The sequence below is a fragment of the Triturus cristatus genome, chromosome 3_2 (genome assembly GCF_964204655.1).
Source record: "Triturus cristatus chromosome 3_2, aTriCri1.1, whole genome shotgun sequence".
NCBI lineage: Eukaryota > Metazoa > Chordata > Amphibia > Caudata > Salamandridae > Triturus > Triturus cristatus.
This window is the reverse complement of record NC_140584.1, coordinates 193,688,886-193,711,666: the sequence shown is the minus strand read 5'-3', so window position 1 is coordinate 193,711,666 and position 22,781 is coordinate 193,688,886. Positions and strand designations below refer to the sequence as shown.

At 42.6% G+C, this 22,781-nt stretch overlaps 1 protein-coding gene across 5 annotated transcripts in view; it reads right to left on the bottom strand.

The window, feature by feature from the left end:
- The window catches only part of STEAP3 (STEAP3 metalloreductase), a 72,244-nt gene that overhangs the window by 4,159 nt on the left and 45,304 nt on the right, over positions 1–22,781 (bottom strand). For all 5 annotated transcript variants that reach the window (XM_085647471.1, XM_085647472.1, XM_085647473.1 and 2 more), the window contains 3 exons: positions 16,553–17,044; positions 2,702–3,229; positions 148–312 (listed from right to left, as the gene is read on the bottom strand). In XM_085647471.1, the coding sequence (XP_085503597.1) occupies positions 148–312; positions 2,702–3,229; positions 16,553–17,035 (1,176 nt within the window). In that variant the 5' untranslated portion in view covers positions 17,036–17,044. The remainder of the gene's footprint in view (positions 1–147; positions 313–2,701; positions 3,230–16,552; positions 17,045–22,781) is intronic.

Below are 22,781 nucleotides of genomic sequence, written 5' to 3'. Positions count from 1 at the left end.
CGTCCCAAAAAGCAAATCCAAGACTGCAAACATTGAAAGAACTCGGGATCATCAAAGGCACTCCTCCGGATCTATTTTGTTGTAGGAGAAAATGGAGCAGTGTTAACAATAAACTATTCCGCATGGGAATCACCATGCATGCTGTACCTGAATGAAACTAAACTCTCTCCAGTTTAGGGCATTCCCAACGGAAGGTAATGAGGAAACAGCAAGTAGGGACATCACTCCAAGGGCCATTATTCCAAATGATACATAAATTTCCATTCGCCACACTTCCTCCTCTATCCAAGCATTGTTTTTATTTTCTGCAACCTATTAAGACAAGTAAACAAAGGACAAGAAAGTAAGAATGGACAATCACTGATGTTGCCTCAATTGAAACTGGCTTTCCAAATAATCACTTAACATTTTAATAAAATCAGTATGTTTTACATAAATAAAGGAAAAGTGCTATTGAGAGCCATCACTTGTCAATGAGAAAAATTAAGGTAGAAAAAGGAAAGATTTCAGAGAGGTTAGGGCTGAATGGACAAGGTGACTGGCCTGATATGTTACCCACATGTAACCGTATCAGAAACCTATGGATTTAATGTTTACTTTCTAGAGGTAATCACTCAAAGGGGACCCACACTGAGCCACCTACATACCAATATTTACACATGCATACTGCCTTCCATGTCCACCAACACACAACCATGAGGCTAGAGACACACCCACAAAAAAATCCATCCATGCTCTGACATGTAATACCTATGCATCCATCAACCTACACTTGTTCATACATCTAGCCAAACCCACTCATTCATCCATCAATCAATCCAAACTTATATTTACACCTGTGCATCGATTCATCCACCCTACACATGTGCATTCATATGCACACCTATTCCTCTATGCTTTCACTTAATCCACTCAAACGTCCATCTAGGCATATCCATCAATCAATCCAAATGTAAGCATCTACTCGTTGACACTTACGTGTTCATCCCTATCCACCTGTGCGCACACACACAAGCATCAAACACCTACTCCTCTACTGGAGAAACAGGCACTATGTGTTTGGGGGTGTCCTAGGACTGGCCATCGTTTCTAGGGGGTACACATTGTTTGGAAAGTTGCTCAATGAGCTGTATCATGGCACCTGCCCCTGCAGCAAGTCCCTCTCTTGGGAGTATGATGCCGCATGGCTGACCAGTGCCACTCACAGTACCTCATCTGGGGGTGGTACTACAAGGATGGATTTTACTCTGCCCATCTCCCCTAGGTAAAGAAGTGTTGCACGATCCGATGTTTCACTGCCAGCAGCTACTGGAACGCAAATTCCTGCTCGACGTACAATATATATTACCTCTAAACATAAACACCACGCTATTAACTCTGCCAGTGGTTTTCGCGTATCATGGTGGTGAAGCAGAGTAAACAAGCATTAGTAAAGCATCTAGGTCTAGCTTGTATTTTGAGTCCTACCAAAAACATTAAAAACATTGCTCAGGTGGAAACAAAACAAAAAGGATTGCTTTTGCAAAGCAATCCATCTGTGAGGAAGAATTTAGTGCGTTAGCGTTCGGTGTATAATTGAGATGTAAAACAGTTGCTCCTGCATTACATTCCAAGCACTTCATAGGAGGTGGAATGATGCACCAAACAGCCAATAGAATGAGGTGAGAGAATTACTCTTCTGGGAGGAGCCAAAGCCCACTACTTATATATTAAAGACTAGGACTTGAAGACAGCCCTAATAATGATTATCATCCACCTTAGTACTTGGTACTCGATCAAGCACCTGTGCTAATAAACATGCGTACATCTGTACATCTATTCAAGAAATGCAGCAGGATCAAAAGGAAGTAGCTCCTTTTAAGACTCCGCAATGGTCTGGCTCATGTTTCAGCTCACAAACTGCCGGCATGGATACCACTGGACGCCATGGATAAATGCAATCTTAAACCAGTTACTGAATAAGGCGTCATTGTGTTGATCCAACACTTGGCACGTTGGTAAACAAAGACAGCAATGCACTGCACTTCAAGCAATGCTTTTAACACGAGCTGCTGTTTTGCGGCTTAAACCTCACGTCCGTTTGTAAGGTGCATACACACTATAGGACGCGACATGGGATCTATGGTGCTACACTAACGATCACTAATGTCTTTTAAATGCATGGTTTTAATGGTGAAGTGGTGAATGTGGGTTAATGAAGCTATTTAGTTGCAGCGTCCTAAATTAGGTTTGGTGGGTCGGTAGACTAATGGACTTCCTCAGGGCTCTGTGTTTGATTGGCCTCATGGTCACAGGATCAAATCACTATTCATTGTTCTGAGGTTGATAAAATGAGTACCATTGACTTCGATAACAATAAGCTTCTGCTTTCAGTGCCGGGAAGACCGCCATCGGTGAACGTCCACTTAACACAAACATGTTGTGTTACCAATATCAGGTGTGAGCAGCTCACCCAGTCCTGGCTTGCCTTCGCATTCCAGCAGCACTACTACCTCAGAATTTATAGTGTACAGTTAAAAGTAACAGGATTAAAAGAAAAGAAAAATGAACCTGTAGAACGACTATTTGACATGTAAATAATTCAGATCTACATTAGTGTGTACATAGAACCTGTCAGAGTCTCTAGTAGAGCAGTAAACCGGGCTCTAAAAAACCCACAAATTATAGTAAGAACTTGAAGTGTAATTTCCAAAGAATGTACCTGTTTGAAAGCATCATTCAGCATCTGGTAGCGACTGGAGCGGCGCATTGGCAAACAGAGGCTGTACACAGCGTGCAAGGCTGCACAGTAGAAGCTCACAAGACCCATCTGCTTCCTGTGAATAAGCCACTGATCGAGCCAGTCAGGAAAGCGCCTGTATTTGGTGCCATGGTGTAATTGAAGAAACGCTGCAAGGACTCCGGGCAAGTAAACTAGTGAGAGCATGACGTAGGCCACGCACGGCAGCGTGACGTTGACCAACTCTATTGGAATCTTATAAAATTTGTTTTTGTTCTCCTTCAGGTAAGGATGCAAGACACTTCTTGTAAAGTTGTAGAAATAGAAGCCTACAAACAAACACAAAGCGAGCAGGATGGGTATTTTCCATAGAGGGAGGAGCCGCAATGGAACGTTCTCGATCTCGCGTGCTGCACACAGAGAGCCCATGTCCACTGGGATGAATCCCATGCTGCGAGCAATTATCGAAACTGCATTCTTTGCTTCTTGATTATCAGAACAAATCAAAACCTGCAAAGTACACACAAGCACAAAGATGCAATTAGAAATGGGCAATTAAGCAACAACAATGTCCAGAAATCAAGGATTTAGCGACTATATACAGTGCATGCTGTGAACATTTGAAGGACTTCATACAGGCCATTAGAGTTCAGGCACTGAAGTTCAGCTAAAGTACTCCCCACAGCTTCATCTCTATGTGCGGGAGCTCCACTCAGGCAAGTTGAGAGGAGCTCTGGCTGTAAATTCAATCAATCACTTGCCTTCACGAGAAAAAAGCAAGATGGGTGTCAGTGGGGATAATTTGCAAAGAGCGGCTAAACCTGAAAATCAGAACGTGACCAACCAACACTCACCATGGACCGGCGTATCAATGCAAGTGGGTACTAGAGGAAGTGGATGGTCTATCACTGCATGGAGTTTCTAAACACCAGCACTTGGATGAGCCAGACCAAAATGACATTATGCACATGGACTTCACACATCTAACAGATTCAGCCAGGTCTCTAAAGAGCTCTTCCTGTTGCCAGCCCTTGGGATCCTTGGTCTAGCCCAGTCTTACTGGATCCTTTGGAGCTACCGCTTAGCTGGGCAGTGTCTTCTTCTCTATGAACACAGGTGGCAGTGTTCTCCTTTTTTTTACACCGCTTACCTTTCAACTATTCCAATAGTTAACTTTAATGGCATTTCATCCTCATCTCGGAGGTGCCCCAGATGCAGCAAACATAAATAAACTTCCTTTCAAGAAAGCTGCTTGTTTAGCTGGAACTGTGTTGTAGCATAGAACAAAGTATGCAACTCATCAATTACATGTGTCTACACAAAATGTCCTACTTATAAGGAGCAATGATGACTCCATGTTCTGTCTTGTGCGCCAAATCCACTTAACCATCAGAGTTGAGAAACTTCACTCCCTCCCACAAAATAAACCCTAAAAAACAGACAGATGCACTAAACTACTTATAGAACCCTCGCCACATAACTACCGCAAGCAGCACAAGGGAAACAAACGGGGAGTAACCTTTCAGGGGATAGACTTATGTTCCTGATTCTAGTGCTTATTAAAAGTACTCGAATAATGTGAATTGACTGTTACATATGATAAGACTGGTATGGGTGGATTAATGCCGAAAGTGGCCCATTGCTACTACTTACATGGTCTTTTTTTATTATCGTCAAAATGCTGTATTTTGCAACAAATTGGAAATGCCAATAAATAGAAGTTTAAAGAATAATAATAATAACACACTTGTTGCTAGTCCATTGCGTTGCAAGATGTGTTATTACTCAAATGAATGATACTAAAGAAGACTAAAAGGCTGAATTGGCCTTACCAAGAACTGAAATTGTGACCAAATCGAGCAGAGAAGCAGCATGAAGACTTAATTGTTCTGTTGGATCAGGCTTTAGGAAATAAAACTTGTAGGAGAGTGAGCCCAGAAAGATAAGCAATGTAATTGGTTGAGGAGTTAGTTGACATTTTCCAATAACAGAGCACTCTGGTATGCTATTCCTGAGGGACATTAGTAAAAACCCAGGGGCCATTGACACTCCAGCCTTTGGCACAATAAAATGTCATTGTGACATAGTTAGAGTGGCCAGATTAAACTGTTTTTTTATTGTTCATTTAGGCAAATTTCTGATGCTGCTCTGCCAAAATCCCTTTCAGTGGAGTTTCAGTTGTCAGAGCACTGTATATATGTCTGCACTGCTGCCACTTGCCTATTTATTGTATGTCTATCGTCTGGGCACAGCGTTCACCTGGGGTGGGTGGGGATATAATGGCACAAGAAAAATAAGCAACAAAAAAAACGGTGCAGTAAAAGAAAAAAGACTTATAATGCCTAAACACGTTTTTAAAGATTTTCTAAACTTAAATTTAATGTAGGTCTCAGATTCTGAGGAACTGAATCCCATTTTTTTACCAGCTGACGAAGAGCAGCTTCAGAGTGATGACTTTTCTGATGAGACCTAAGCTTTAGCAAGTTTGAAACGGTCAATGGTTTATCTTTATGAGGAGCCCTTGTGCCCTGGCTGGTTCATCTGTTATGGTAAATGGGATACAGCCTCCCTACATTCCTCTTAACAGGGGGAACTAGACAAGGATGCCCACTCTCTCCCTTGTTATTTATTCTTGCTCTAGAGCTGTTCCTTAATCAGCTGAAACACTCTGAAACTTTTTCCGGCGTAAAGATTAAAGACTTGCATATTAAATACACCGCCTACTACAGCTGTATTCAGAGATATCTGGAAATAGACTTAATTTAGACAAATCAGAATTATGCTTTTAGATACATTTTGCTATAAATCTTCTTATATAGTCAGGTCTATCATGGAATCCCAATAAAATTAAATGTCTAGGGATTTGGTATAGTAATAACATGAGGGATACTTTGAAACTTAACATGGACCCTTACTCTCTCAAATTTAACGCCTCACACAAGGTTGGTCGCCATAGTTCTTGCCCTGGTGGGGTCGCTTGGATACTATTAAAATGATGATTGTGCCAATTATAAACGTAATTTTTATGATCTTACCGGTTAAAATACCCAAGATGCATTTTGCTAATATGGATAAGCTTCTATCTAGGTTTCTTTGAAGCGGGAAAAAGTCTAGGACATCCTTGTATATATTAAAACTCCTCAAGACCTTGGTGGATGTTAATTTTCCTAACTTTTGTTCATTATCACACAGCGATCAGTATAAAAACAGATACAGGGTGGTATGCCGAATTCCACTAATGTTACATCTAACTTGTGGCTTTCAACTTGAGTTAGCTTTGTTATCACCATTCTCCCACCAACATATTCTTTTTATGTCCCCATCCCCCTAAGTTCTGGATGCCATCAGTGGTCTCTCACTCCTGTTCCTTACTGCAACCTCATTTTGTCTTCAACTTATCCCTTCTTGGACAGTTTGTCTATAGTCCTATCTGGTATAATAAATGTCTTAAACACAAAGGCAGGACACTGATGTGGAGGACATGGTTGGACAAGGTCTTTTCATCAGTTCACAGCGACTTCATGATTCAATTATTCCTTTTGAATCCCTCTTCACACATACAATCTTCCCTCTATGATGCATAGGCAAAATACTGACGTGTACATTGCACTTCGAGTTTCTTTACAATCCTTCATGACCCATACTACTCCTCACAAAGACTCCCAGTTCAATTCATGTCCCAGCGAAATATTCTCTAAAGCTGCTCGAAATTATAAATTGGTTAATAAACCCACAAGTGACAGACCCAAAACTAAGCAAGATATTCCACTGGAATCTGATTACATTATAACTGGTCCATCTTAACATGGGACTCATTCTATAGCCCATTCAGCAAGCCTAACACAAACTTTATATATTTCTTCTACAATAGATTTTACACTCCACTACACTTATCTAAACTTCATATAGATACTTGCTGTTGATGTAATTCCCATTCTAGTACTTATGTTCATATGTTCTTTGTTCAACAGTCTCCGATTTATGGGTTCAGTTGTTTTCACGAGATCAGGCGATTACCAGTACACTTACTTTATTTTCATTGGATAAATTATTTCTCGGTGGAACATTGTATATTGTCATATCACTGAATGCTTGGTAAATTGGTGGACCTCCTTATTGCAACTGATCTACAGATAATATCACTGTTAAACAGTGGTGGAACTTATTGTGCCACAACCATTGACTGGACAGGTACAATCTGCAATCTCTTTGAAATTAATATCAAGCGTAAAGTACTGTGGTCACTACTTATTAATTAATTATGTTATTACTCTTAATAATGCTCCCTTGACGTTCATGGAATAGTTGCATAACAAAATGAATACTGAATTATGTACATTTTACTCAGTTTATATTTTATAATATTATGCTCAACTCTTCTCTCTTCGCATGTTTTCTTTTTGATGCCTTAATTTAGATCTGATCTAAAGCTTTCTATTTTATTACAATGTACAATTATGTTAACTTTTATTCGATTTTTTCCATTCATAGATCGTTTTATGATGGATTGGTGTACATGTATCCTCTCGCCCACCTTTTTCCTTTATTTTAATAAACTTCTTAAACTTAAAAAAAAAAAAAAGAAAAACACATGTAAAGCTCCGATTGGGTCATTGTGCAACTAAATCAACTTTGATGATACAACAACAACCCATTCTATCCTGGTACAACTTACTAGGATTGCTGGGATCGCGCAGTTTGTACTGGCAGTAAGCGCACACAGTGGTTTTGGTAGTATTTAACAGTTAAATATTTTCAGCATTCCATTCGCAAGTATGTACTTTAAAAAACATAATATTTAGTTTTGAAGTGCTATGATGCGGCCAGCGCTGAGTCATAATGTTTTTTGGTTTTTTTTAAAAAGCAACACGACGATGGGGGATAGAGGGGCAACAAAGGGGATGGGTGAATGGGCAAGCAAGGATGGTGGGGCGGGATGGAGGGCAAGGCCCTGCAACAAGGAGAGGTGGTGGGTGGGAGGGGAAAGAAGCAACACAAGCTAAAAAGTACCTCAATCATAGCACGAGCAGCACAGACACTAACGAAGAACCAATCTGTGGTCGGTCAATGCGCCAGAGACGAAACAAAGTGATGCCTGGCATCCGCTGTCTAATTAGGAGGCAGCAAAGAAGAAGTGACATAAAAGAAAATGAATAGTAAGCAAGAGGCAGGCTACAAGTCCTTTTTTGCAAATATGGCATGGCGCACACATGCTCGACTCTAAAAGGCACTCGCATGGCGGCTACACAAAAGAAAAAAGTAGTTCCCTGAACGTAAGCAGTGGAAGGATACGGTTATACAATGAAAAGGGTTGTCAAAATCTATGCTCAAGGTGAAGTACAAACAAAAGAAGAGGAAGGAAAACCATAGAATAAGCAAGAAAATGAGATTGTCAAGAAAGTCAATGATCTGCAATGACTGGCCAATGCCCAATTTAATTATTGATAATGTCCACAATATGTCTGTTGATGTGTAGGCTAGACCTACAAAGGTAGAGAGCTAAGGCAGGATTGGATGCTTAAAGAGTTGCTGACAGGACGTTGACTCACTGATGCCAGTTAGTATTGCTAAACAAGAAAGAATGATTGGACGTATAGTTAACTAGATTTCTTTAGAAAGACCCTTCTTTTGAACAAATAAGCAGGGTTTGGTGTTTTTATTTCACCTTTTTAACTTTTCACATAATATTTTGACATACAAAAAGACATTAAATTCATGTCATATAGAAAGAACAAATACAAAAACAACAGTTGATGGACAGAATGCAGAACAATGTCATACATTCACCCCAGTACAGAGATCTGGGTCGTTTTTTTGCTCACCATACCGTTCCAGTTTGAACCCAGCCATATGCAAATCAGTCTTGACCCTGTGCCTCAAGGGAACAGTCCAGCCTGAACTGCCAAGCCAGGTCCTCCCTGGACTGGAACCAAGCATCCGAGGACCGGTTTCGGGGTTTCACCCCTCTTCAGCCAGGATAGCTTGATTCCAGTGGCATGGAGCGCACGGGACTCAAGTCTGGGCATACCCTTCCCACTCGGGGTGACAAATGCAAAAACAACAATTGATGGACAGAATGCAGAACAATGTCATACATTCAGCCCAGTAGGATGCCGAAGATCGTTGCTGGGAGGAAGGGAACCTAAACCACTTATGCAGGAGTCGAGGCATACCAGAGAGTCGAGGCATACCAGAGAGTGAGACGCCTTGATTATTTGACTGACGGCAACTCAAATTTGCAAAGCCACCGAAGCAGTGCAACAACGCACATGCTGATTCAACTGGTCCCTTCAATACCGCGCACACTGTAAACATTGGGGTTACGTGGGCAACAGTTGTGAAAGAACACAGACAAATCCTTTGAATAGTCTGACACAATCTGAAACCCAATTACCAGCAGCTTGGGCATTCCTCAACCTTTTAGACAAAAGAGTTCGACCGAGTCCTGGTCCTGATGAGAACCCTCCAATGATCATAGGGTTCCGAAACGCGTCGACCCTCACAGCTGGACGAAATAATTTGTATTGCACTGATTGATTCAGTGGTCAAACAAGGCAGTACGCCTGTTGTATTCTTTTTATCGACCAGCTGTGTGTAGCCTGTGTCAGTAACTTAAATTGTAAATCGGTCTGCACCGTTACATGTTCGCTTTTTCCAACTCAAGGCCTGGTCATTTTTGTTCATTTGCCATCATTAATGTTCTTTGTTGTGTAAACTTTTAAATGTCAAGTATTTGTTTACTCTTTGATGTAATGTTGAATGGATATGTCTGTTCTTTCTATATGACATGAATTTAAAGTCTTTTTGCATGTCAAAATATTATGTGAAAAGTTAAAAAGGTGAAATAAAAACACCAAACCCTGCTTATTTGTTCAAAAGAAGGGTCTTTCTAAAGAAATCTAGTTAACATAGGCCCAACCCCCCTTGTTTAAAAAAAGTTAGTATTGCTAAGGCTTCCCCTGGACTTTGAGAGTTTCAGTGTTTTGCTGCTCAGTTTCTAAAGTTAAAAAAAAGGAAGCATACCACCTGCCTTCAGGTGGTTATTAGCATAAATATCATTTTGCACATAGGAATAATAATTCTTCATTCGGTTTTGAAAAGAGAAAAAAAAAAAAAAGTACATCAAAAGTGCAATCTTTTAAAGGCAATAATACTTAATAATTCGTATTAAAACAATTGATAATCCTGGGAGTGCTTATAAATTGTTTAAGCTAATCAGCAGGGGGAGGGGAATGAACCATTATGTAAAGTCCCACATTAGTAACACTCTGGTTCACATAAAATATGTGCGCTAAGGGAGTAACAGCTGTATTTCCCACTTTAGTGACTCCAATTCTATAAAGTGCATTTGCGTTAAATAATAACAACCATATATCAATAATCTCCATCGATGCGTACCAATCTCCTTATGCACAAAGGAACAATCAGTATTAGATTATGTGCATCAGAAGCCTAATACAGATAAACAGTTTTGGATTCTGAGCCACCAGGGTACAACAAATATCTAGACACAGCAAATAGTAGCCATGGTGTTGTATCACTCTTTAAAATTCTAACAGCCTCCGTTAGGTGCCTCAAAGTTAAAGTGTGACAAATCAGGAACAACTACACTTTTCTGATGGCTAAGTGTTTGGAACAAAAAAACAAGAAGTGATGTAAAGATTCAGGACTATCTGAGCAAAAGGAACAGTTTGGGGAACTAGAACTTCCCACCCATCTGCTAGGGAGCACATTTAGTGGTATAATGCCATATCTGAGCTTTAGATTCAAGGATCTTACCTCGGGTGGTTCTATGCAATTAAGAAAATCCTCACAGATCATTCCATCTTTAAAGTCCAGAATTCTGCTAGTTACCTCACTAACACTGGTTTATAATGTATCCCCAATATCTTTTCTTTAGGTTGGAAAGAGATTTGTTCAACATCACTCCAGGGTTAGTCCATTGCCAAGGCTTTCCCAGAATGTATAACCACTTGGCCTGTTTGAACCAGGTTGTTTTCCCTTTGGGGTCTAAAGCAATGATCTCAGCAACTGATTCACATAAAAACAGTGGAGAGTCATTGGTCCATAGTCTGACCCAAAATGCCAGGGACCTGAATGCAGCCACGTGCAATATATTTTGCACATAACTATAATAAATTAAAAAAAAAAAAAAAAAAAAAAAAATCGGAATTGTTTGCAACTGTGTATTAAGTTGCTAGATCACGCAAATGCTTCACTTGCAAACTAAGTGGAATTAGTGTGTTGATTAGGATTCTTCCAAATCTACTGTTTAGGAAAAGGCAACAAGATGTATGCCTATACACTAAAGGAGGAGGGGTGAGAGAAATTTTAAACAGCCCTACTCAGTACCCCCTCCCTACATCAATACCTAAAGAAATAAGACTGTTAGGCTTCGACTCTTTAGAAGTCGAGTCACCATAAGTGGTCTGAGGGCGCAAGTGTTTAGGCTTGTTTTTGTAGGATTCCTTTAAAGCCTTTGCTATTGGACTAATGAGCTGGCATGAAAACTTAGAACAGGTCAGATAATCTTGTATCCTTAAGTACCCCAGCTCTCATTACCTAGAGTAAGATTCAATTGCTGCCCCACCAACTCTTGCAGGAGGGAGGGGAATCAACCATGACGATATGCTGACTGGAGGGGCACAAGCTGAAGAACCGGTCTACTGCAACCAAGGTGGTTATTGGGCATTGCTATGCAAGGCTGCTTAGGAGGAATGTGTAGGATATCGCATTCTACATCCAGCCACCTTATCTTACTAATGTGATTTTTTTGAGGTTGTCAGAGAGCTTGGAACCTTCAGTTGCACATATCCCAGTGGCAAAGCAGGTTAAGTACGAAATGGGTGCATTTCCTGTGGTCTAAACATGGATGCTGAATCCATTTTAAGGACCAAGCTGTGCCCGCCCATGACCTGTGTTAACCTTGGTTTAACCAGTACAACAAAGTTGATCAATAGTGATATGGCAAAAGGTGTCTACGCTTGAACTGGATCCCTCGAGTCATCTGCTGGCGAACAACGAAACTGCGCTCATAAATGTGGTGTGGTTTCTCTCACAGAGCCAATTTTCACTTTCGATTTCCTAACGGCTCAAAAGATCAGTATTTGTCATCATTCTTTTTGTGGATAAGAAGTGACCCCAAACGGGTTACTGGACTCAGAGGCTCTTTCGCCCAAAATCTTTGGTGGAGGTTGTTATACAAGAGGCAATGGAATATGCCTAGTAAGATCCCAATGTAAATTAGGAGAGACTATATGGACATTAGCACTGGGAGGAATCTCAAGTGTTCTGCAGCCTAAGATCGGCTCCAAACTAAAATTATAAACAAGGAAGCCGCACCCAAAATCTTAGTAGGTTGAAAAAAGAAAATGAAATGGTGTGGTGCTGTGGAGCACAAAATAGGCACTTGTGACGTGGCGAGGTCATGGGAATGCGCAACACAGCCGTTATTCTTTTCACTTTTAAAATATTTGGAGTTCCTACAACTGTAGGGGATTATATCACGTTTGTAGGGACACCAAGCAAGAGAATTTTTCATGTGTTGTAAAACTTGGAGAAAAATAATGGTAGATAAGTACTACTTACACCATATTCATAGTTACAACAAAGGGTGGATTATTATTACGACTGTGATATACCTCTAGGGAAAACATCTTGAATTACAAATCTAAAGTGTTTTTCAATTCTAATGGGATGAAGTAAATGGCAGAGCACTACAGGCAAGAATGGTAATATTTTGGGAGATATACTCTGGGAGGCATAGAGATATACAACACATGGTCAATACAAATTACAAAAAGAGACTACAAGTAGGACTATCGGTTGAATATCAGTGCTGGTGGCCATTTTAGGATTAAGTGCTAAATTCCCAGTTAGTTGTATGTCGGAACATCACAAACTAATTTTGTCTGGCATAAAGATCATTTTCCAAATATGGTTTACGACAATAACTTATTGGATATTGTTTTTCTATTATTAACTCTAAATGGGTGATATATGTGTGTGAGCAATATTTAGGACAAGATACTAAGGCGATTTTCAGACCATGGCATACTGGCACCCCACCTTCTCATGCACTATAGCTTTCTTTGGGAAATCTCATGTGTATTCTTTTACAAGCTTATTAAAGATTACAATTCGGCCTGGGCGGTAAATTCAGCTCCGCTCGCGGAATTTGCAGAATTTTGGCAATTCTGCGTATAACGCGGGATTGCCGAAAATTCCGCGATCCGCAGCGTAGCGGAATTTTTTCCTAGTTTGCGCTTTCAAAATGAGTGTTTGCGCGCGTGGAAGGGACTTACTGGGATCCCTGCGTTCGCCAATGAGTTTTCCTATCAGTTTGCCCCGAGATTTTGGTAGCTGGCCCCGCGATCCCGAGTAAGCGTGCGATCGCGAACACATCATTCGTACGTGCCATCGGCATCCTCGGTCACGAACAGGAAACACGCATCGCGAGGGGGCGGGACAAATAAAAAAAGATGGCTGCGCCAATTGGCAACTGCATGGGCAAGTTCGCAAGATATTTCCCGCCGAGCACACAAACAGCGTCCCCGAACAGGACAAACGCATCGCAAACTGGTGGAACAAGCAATTCCGCGTGCTTGCAGAATTCTGCGTAGCTCGCAGAGATTTTTTACCGTTTCGCTGAACTTTGCGTAACGCGACTACGCAAATTCTGCCCACCCCTAATTACAATGCTCATGACCACATACAGATTGTTGGCAAACATCTACTCTCGGGACAGATGTGAAAATAGTATTACATATGGCACTACTGTATCTCCAACCATGTGACAGCATGTACGAGCCAAAAATTTGCTAAATTCAAACAAAAATAAAAAGGGAGAGTACCCTCCAATGCCATCATAAAATATTAGGATTCCTCTTAAAAAAACTAAAATGCACTCAGAGGCCCAATGCTGACCTAATGTGTACCTCTGTTGTACCAAAGGAATTCTGTAGAACTACTGACCAGGACTCAAAATTGGCACACCCATCGCATGCAGCAACTGATTTTTTTTTAGCTCACTTTGATGTAAAATGTGACAGACAGTACTATTTATAAACCCCCCTCTGGCACAAAGACCTTTTTTTACTTCTTGGGCAAAATATGCATCACTTTTCTTTACATTTGATTATGATCTCAAGTTGGTTTTGAGGTCGCTCTGGGCTTTTTCCTAGAATCAACACAATCAGGACTAAGTCAACAATTGCATTTTTTGGCTATTAACACATCCAAAACTATGGGGCATACAGGGTATCCGAGGGGGACTGCAGAACAGTTTGCTGTTTCCACTGGCCAATGGAAACCTACTTTTAATGTACAACTACTTGACAGCTATGTACTATGCCAAATTCCTTTCTTTCTCAACAGAACATAGACAGGTAATTGTTCCTTCCTACAGATATCGCTCCAATGTTTTCCCTGGGCCCAAGATGTCAGATGTCTACATCCCACGCTAGCACACCCAGTTTCGACCTCAAGTAGTGATAACAATAACCTGCAATGAGATGGCTTTACTATATCATTAATATCTGGGAGCCAGGATACCCTAGAGGGTGATAGTGCGTTTTACAAATACACATTACAAAGGACATTATCATGAGATAACTGTGTACAATCCAAGTTTATTGTGTCCGGACCTGAAAGTGACAAAACAAAAGGGAATTACAAATATCTCAATGTTAAGTCTTCCAAGAATGGACATTAACACTATCACAACATACTTGTTAGAAGGCTAAAAACACTCAAGATATGGGCAAAGTGGGCTCTGGCCCAGGGCCCCAGCCTTTCAGGGGCCCCCCGATTCAACCCGCTGTGCTCTGCAGAGAGTCTTGCCCTGATGAACTTAAATAATTCTTAAATAGGTTGTTTTAAATGCCTTTATTTATTTTTAATGTGGGTAATGCGTGATCTTCTATTACAGACATTTTGCAGAGAAAGTGTGTTTGTTTCATGCAACAGTCATGAAAAAAGTTTTTGGTGGATCAAAATAAGGCCTTATTTGAGAAATGGGAGGGTGTCCCGGAGATATTTGCAGCAATATTAGTGAGCTGCTGTTGTGTTACAATATTGAAAACGCACATCACTATCCCTGAATATTAGATGTAAACACATTTAGAATTTGGACGAGTGTGCCTGTCCGTAATCTGGCCAAAGAGGGAATAAAAGAGCTGAAACTTAATCTTAAATTGACAGCTGTTCTAAACAGGGGCCCCTAAAATACGTTTGGCCCAGGGCCCTCAAAATCCTTCAGATGCCCCCACACTTGAGACTTAAGATGAGACGCTAGCATGAACTGAAGTGTGTACATTCGCCTAGAGTATCTGCTAAGGAATGGGATTTAGAGCGTGAGCTCAGACGGATCACTGCAAGAAATGCTAGGCTGCTGCTGATAGACTGGGACATTCTGGAGTGAAGCAGCATTACTGCAGCCAGTTTTTATTGCCAGGTAGCGTGCACTTTCCACGAAAGTGCGATGATCATCACTGGCAGAAGATTCTGTTGCATATTTGAATCAGATCCTGAAAATCTAAACATAGATTTTCGGTTACCTATGTACTAGCGAGAGAGCGCGAGAGAGCGAGAGCGCAAGAGAGAGAGAGAGAGCGCGAGAGAGCGAGAGCGCAAGAGAGAGAGAGAGAGCGCGAGAGAGCGAGAGCGCAAGAGAGAGAGAGAGAGAGAGAGAGCGAGAGCGCAAGAGAGAGAGAGAGAGAGAGAGCGAGAGCGCAAGAGAGAGAGAGAGCGCGAGAGAGCGCAAGAGAGAGAGAGCGCAAGAGAGAGAGAGAGCGAGAGAGAGCGCGAGAGAGAGAGAGCGAGAGAGAGCGCGAGAGAGAGCGCAAGAGAGAGAGAGAGCGAGAGAGAGCGCGAGAGAGCGCGAGAGAGAGAGAGAGCGCGAGAGAGAGAGCGAGCGAGCGAGAGCGAGAGCGAGCGAGCGAGAGCGAGAGAGAGCGAGAGAGAGCGAGAGAGAGCGAGAGAGAGCGAGAGCGAGAGAGAGCGAGAGCGAGAGCGAGAGCGAGAGAGAGCACGAGAGCGAGAGAGAGCACGAGAGCGAGAGAGAGCACGAGAGCGAGAGAGAGCACGAGAGCGAGAGAGAGCACGAGAGCGAGAGAGAGCACGAGAGCGAGAGAGAGCGAGAGAGAGCACGAGAGCGCGAGAGCACGAGAGCGCGAGAGCGCGAGAGCGAGAGAGAGAGAGCGCGAGAGAGAGAGAGAGAGAGAGAGCGCAAGAGAGAGCGCAAGAGAGCGCAAGAGAGCGCAAGAGAGAGCGCAAGAGAGAGCGCAAGAGAGAGCGCAAGAGAGAGCAAGAGAGAGCGCAAGAGAGAGCAAGAGAGAGCAAGAGAGAGCAAGAGAGAGCAAGAGAGAGCAAGAGAGAGCAAGAGAGAGCAAGAGAGAGCAAGAGAGAGCAAGAGAGAGCAAGAGAGAGCAAGAGAGAGCAAGAGAGAGCAAGAGAGAGCAAGAGAGAGCAAGAGAGAGAGCAAGAGAGAGAGCAAGAGAGAGAGCAAGAGAGAGAGCAAGAGAGAGAGCAAGAGAGAGCGAATTGATGGAAAAGAGATTGTGGGAGGAGACGTAGGGAGTGGGGCGGGTTTGAACATGTTTGTCCAGTCCAGCCCTGGTTCCAAAGGCCAAATGGTAATGAACTGTCAGTTTTTGCACCAAAACAATTTATCAAAGATAATGCCTCACAGTTGCGAATATCCCCCAAGTTAAATTGTGTCATTGAGACTGGCAAATAGTAGGATTTCAGATCAAGGTATGAAACTTGTTTATAGTAAGACTGGAGTACCTTATAGTTGCATTATATACTGCACTTAATGTAAACAAATATTACCTGCTTATTTCCATCTTGAGGGCCAGACTGCAGAGCCCATGCTGATACCACATTGAATCCTTTGACTACAGTGCTTCCTGGGAAGAGGGACGCCAAGTACTCAGCATTGGATTTGTTGTGATTGTTAATTTCAGTTGCATTGCTCACATCTACCAGAATTTTGCCCTCCAGCACGGTGGTCAGATCACGCAAAGTGGAATAATGTTCCTTGAACACAGCCACAAAAACAATATCCGCTTTCTTCACAGCTTCCTCCTGCAAAGTTACTTCCGCTGATGCAGGGAATAAACTTGCATTGCGCTTTGGATTGCGACTTCCAACAACCACCTGAAAACCAGAACACACGAGACGTGTGGCGAGAGAACGCGCGTAGTCTCCGCTTCCAAGGATCCCGACTGCTGTTCCAAGGGAATCTTGAGATGTGTCGTCGGTTTTGTCATTCTTGCTACTCAAGAGTGGCTTTGCCATGTCTCCTTTCGACATTCCTCTGAACTGCAATAAAAAGCACACACACGCGTGAGCAAATATGTTATGAGCATTAACTTCTCAAGCAAAGGACTATTCTTATAAAGTTGTCATCCAACGAGCAGCATCGCTGCTCAGCACATCATTATGTAATGGCGAGGGCACACGAAGAAGAAAGTCTTTATTATCAGGCACAACAACCCACCAACCAACAGAGTAATAAGCCAACAGACAAACCGGAATGTACAAAACTGAAGCACACAATCTAGAATAACTAATACCAACCCCAATAATGATACCCGTTGAAATGAAAAATGAAGACCCACATTTCCAATGATAAAGAAAACCAACCTGAAATGTATATACTACATACTCTATTACAAACACAAATTTAATTAAATCAGACATCTAGAACACACCAGGAAATAAAACTCTACAACGTAGCTTCCAACTAAGGACAATATAGGCATCAAAAACTTTCAGGCACAGTACGTTTGCATGAATTGAGACTAGATGCAACCACATGGTACTAAAGTATCGCCTGCTTCACTACCACACAGAAACGATCACCACAACACCTAGAACTAAAGGTCCCACAACTCCCTCCTACCTTAATGTTCTCAGTATTCCACCATCTTTGCCATGATTTCCATCAGCCTACCCCCCCTCCCTCTCTTTTTTAAAATTGTAAGTTGGGTCTGAAAATCCCAACATGAAAAGTGTTACTAGATTAAAAAAAACATGTTTGACAAAGGAGTCAAGCATTTCATAAGATCGGTTAAATAGCGTGATATTAATTTCTTTTTAAAGTTAATAGCGTTGCTGCCTGATTCACATGCGAAACCAAATATAAACCCTGTACAGCTGTTTTAAGGAAGTGCACTTTTTCATTCACATCATACTTATAACAAGCATTGACAGGGCCATGTCTCATCATTTCTGCATAGTGTATGGAGAAACTGTTTTTACTAAGCTTCACTAAAAAGCAAGACAGGTATAGCAGAGGCAGCAACAGTGCAAGCCTTTCCAACGCAATACAGGCAGATTTGACTAGTGTGTGTGCGCGAGTGTGTGCGCGAGTGCATGTACGTGTAGGACAGAGTAAAAATGTACGAAAGAGTGCAAGAGATATGAAAAGGAGTGTGAATGAATGAGTGTCTGTGAGAGAATGTGTATGTCTTCAAGTTTGTGTGCAAGTGTACGTGTGTTGTGCTTGCGAGTGTGATGCCGGTCTGGCATACTGGAAGTTAATTTTGCAGTATGGATGAGGGCACTAATGGCATACGAATGGGAGGTGTTATCCTTGGCAGAATGCAGGCTCTGACATGCTGTTGTACATAATTCTTAGAATAGGGTGTGCATCCATGGCAAACTGATGAATCTTGACATCTGAGGTAATTCTGGTCTTAAGAGACATTGTACTCGTTTATAGGGGCGTTCCAATGGCAACATTCTGACCACTGTATACCAGAGGTAATTTTTTTATGTACCCATGACTATTGGATGGAGTATCCATAGCAAAATGTTGGCACTAGCAAATTGTATGTAATCCATGGCATAAGGGGCCCAACTATGATAAAATGCAGACCGTGGCATAGTGGAAGTAATTTCTGACTTCGGACTATTGAAGAAATTGGATCTACTACTAAGAAACACCAGGCGTCTCTAATGCACTTTAAAAGCACTGAAATGTTTCATGAATGCCCTTTCAGGGTCTACGGTGTTTTAGCAAATTTGACCCCATTTTTTTTATCCTCTTGGGAGAAGCCCACTCTCTCCAAAACCACCGACGAGAAGTCTCTTTACTCGTTTTGCTTTCTAGAATTCATGGAGAGTATCACCCCCCCACCACGTACAAAGATTTTTAGCCAAATCTAGTGAGTAGAAATGGCAGGGTACAGAGGGGGCAGTTTAAGAGTAGAGTGTTCACCTTGTCTGCTGAAAGGACAGGAGCTGAGATTTGGAAATACAATAACAGCATAGTCCAATCTTAAAATGGATACATTTGCTTACATCTCAAAGAGGCTAAGGTTGTCGCTCTCTTCCCATACCTGTATTTCTTCCCTATTTATAGTCAAAACTGGGCCATGTGGTTCGGACTATCCCAAGAACTCAGTGAATCTGGCTCCCATGGCTGCGGGAGCTGCCCAGGTGCGGGCTGCTGCAGTTCCCAAGACTGTGGGAGCTGCCCATGTGTGGGCTACTGCAGTTCCCACGGCTGCGGGAGCTGCCCATGTGTGGGCTGCTGCAGTTCCCATGGCTGCGGGAGCTGCCCATGTGCGGGCTGCTGCAGTTCCCTTGGCTGCGGGAGCTGCCCATGTGCGGGCTGCTGCAGTTCCCTTGGCTGCGGGAGCTGCCCATGTGTGGGCTACTGCAGTTCCCATGGCTGCGGGAGCTGCCCATGTGTGGGCTACTGCAGTTCCCAAGACTGTGGGAGCTGCCCATGTGTGGGCTGCTGCAGTTCCCATGGCTGCAGGAGCTGCCCATGTGTGGGCTGCTGCAGTTCCCATGGCTGCGGGAGCTGCCCATGTGTGGGCTGCTGCAGTTCCCATGGCTGCGGGAGCTGCCCATGTGTGGGCTGCTGCAGTTCCCATGGCTGCGGGAGCTGCCCATGTGTGGGCTGCTGCAGTTCCCAAGACTGTGGGAGCTGCCCATGTGTGGGCTGCTGCAGTTCCCAAGACTGCGGGAGCTGCCCATGTGTGGGCTGCTGCAGTTCCCAAGACTGCGGGAGCTGCCCATGTGTGGGCTACTGCAGTTCCCATGGCTGCGGGAGCTGCCCATGGGCGGGATACTGCAGTTCCCATGGCTGCGGGAGCTGCCCATGGGCGGGATACTGCAGTTCCCATGGCTGCGGGAGCTGCCCATGGGCGGGCTGCCTCAGTTGGGGAGAGGGAACTGAGACAGTGGGTTGGTGAGGAAAGAAGGATCAATGTGAGACGGTTGAGGCTGCAGCAACTGGCTTGTCTGTCAGAGTGCTGGGATGGGAGGGCAGGAAAAACTACTTCTTGTACACGACACAATCGTAAAACAAAATAAAAATGCAGAGAGGCTTTTGCAGCATTAAGGTGGTTGCCACACCCATTTTGAAAGAGGAAACACCATTATTAGGAAGGTCTATTTCCCAGTGGGACTAGCATATCAAAAAATATGGTCCACACAGTAGTTAATGCACACCGTAAGCATGTCATGATGGTTTAGCAATATTATTTGCCAATACTACACCATGGCTGAAGAGTCTTCCTACGGTCAACTACCACATCGTGACATTTCTTTTAGGTTACCAAACTCCCTTCAGGCGCCAACAGGATTACAACAACCTCCGTTTCTCATTGGTAGTACACACCTTCTGCCCAATCAAATACTGTGCTCAAGGTAAGTAATATGTGGGCGGAGATAAAGCCCCTCTCTCAGGTGTGCTTCCTAAATCTCTTTTTCGTTTGATCACACAAGGTCAGTTGACGGTTACAATGTGAAGCCAGACCCAAAAAGTAAATCTCTGAATCTCAGAAATGTTAAAACACATCCATTAACTTTGGTGCTCTAAATAAAGCACATCATAGTGCTGTACAAGTATCAACTTTTTCAGACTACCTGACCGAATTACGTCATAGATTGACATGAAATAACTCATTATCCAGAAGCAGTGCAGTATTTCATAACACTCAGTTTTATTCAAAATCATTTTGTTTTCATTTCTCTCCTTTCATGCAATTATTGCCAATAATCTTTCACTGTTCCTAGTTCAACCAGTGTGCAATTGACTCCATTGAAATCTTAGTAAGTGTGGCTACAACAACTAGCTCCCTCATTTGAGATGTTGCGGGCTAAGTTCTATAACATCTTTAACCTGGAGTATAGTCTCTATGCAGTGCAATCTGTAAGGCGACAGAAACTAGGAGCTCAGTGATGGGGAGCCTATGGTAGAGCATATGAAATAAAGGTATTGGTAGGAAATTATTGGTATTCTGGAGGGGAAGGCCAACTGTAAAATGTATTGTTTGCTTGGACAAGGCCCTCTGGTTTTTGTTTGTTTTTATTTACTAAAGGTACCAGTACCATGTGTGTTAAAGTTAGGTATGCAATGTATATGGATTGCTATTTTGTTCTGGATTGAGCAATAACATAAAAGAAATCTTAGTAAGTGAATGAGTGACTACATGGAGCTAGGTAATGCATAGTGCTCAGCTGTCCTGTCGGAATATGTACCCTTTCTAATAGAGAGCGTATTCATGCAACATTATATTCTTCCTAAATGAATATGGACTTTCGTATGGTTTGTTTACTCAGTACATGTTTAGTGGACTCCGTTAAATGTGCATGGATACTAAACTGAAGTATATTTGTGTCTCAATGTAATCATTAATGTACAATCATTAAATATATCATTCCCAATAATTGCCAATGTCTATACAGCACACACCTAGAGGAATGGCCACTGCTCAGCCTTTATGTGGTGAGCAGGATGGATGTACCATTAACACAGGACTGGGTAGCAGGGCAATCTGGCTGGAGCCAAGATACCCGATGCCTGCCTTACCTTCCGAGAAACCTGCCCTGTGTCATGGAGAGATGACCTGGGGCTGAAGAGCAGACCGCACTCAAGCGACCTGAACATGAGGTAGGAGATCTGAACAGGGAGAGCACAAGAACAGAGGGGCTAGGTGAGTTCACATGAAAAACGGTACTCTAAACTATAGTTCCTGACGTGGTAATACCATAGGACATCCTGATGCCTTGGCTACACAGTTAAAGGCCTCAAAGGCCTTTGATGTGTGCCTGGCACACCTATATTACTTCCAACCTTCCAAATGATTTTAGACCCCCTGCCGCTCTCTCTATTTTTCATTCATTGCTCAATCACAATTCCAGCAGGACTGTGCAGTTTACTAGACAACACATCAAGAAAACAACCACAGTTACTCACCATTAGCCTTGTGAACACACAGGACTTCATCAAGGCTGCAAAAGCTTGTAGGCCAGCATGATCACTGGCAGACCCAAGCCCTGCTCATATATGCAAGAATATCCTCATTCACACAGCTGCATCTAATGCAGCCAGAGGTATCCCCAACTCTTTAGATAAAGATGTCTTCACAAGAACTCCATAAAACAAAGAGGGCTTCAAACAAGGACTTGTTCTAACTTCTGTTCAATAACCAACTATTTCTAGGCCAAAAGATTAAAAGATCGGTGTAAAAAAAAATATCTACATTCATCGAAGAACATAACGTTCTCTTTGATTACCAAAACCGATTCTGGTGTGGCTGTGACAAAAAAAAGTAGCACTGACTTTCATAATTTGGTAAACTAAATTGTACCTTCAGTCATTAATGGGACCGGAGCATTTTTCCAGACTTGCAATGAAAAATATTTCACAAGCAAATTTTCCTGCCACAGAAGGGATCAGTGAATTGAAAAAAAGGATGGTGTCTTGAAATAACTTAGCAGACAAGAAGGATGTGGGGGTCCCTGGACACGTTTCTAGACTCTTTTGAGCCCCCATGAAAACATGGTGGGCCGGGGGTGACACATCCTAGCACCCATAATGAAGTACCACCCCAACAAGAATGTACCCGGGCTCTAATGGTCAGATCCAATGTCAGACGAAATATTCATGCACTGTAACTCTCGCGTGCCTGTCTTCTAGCTCTTCTTTCATCCCCTTAGCTCTCATGCTCCTTTCTATTTTCCTTTCTCTCTGGAATATTAACACAAATAGGGTATGCACAGAATTGTATGGACAATAGGAATTTGATGCATCGTT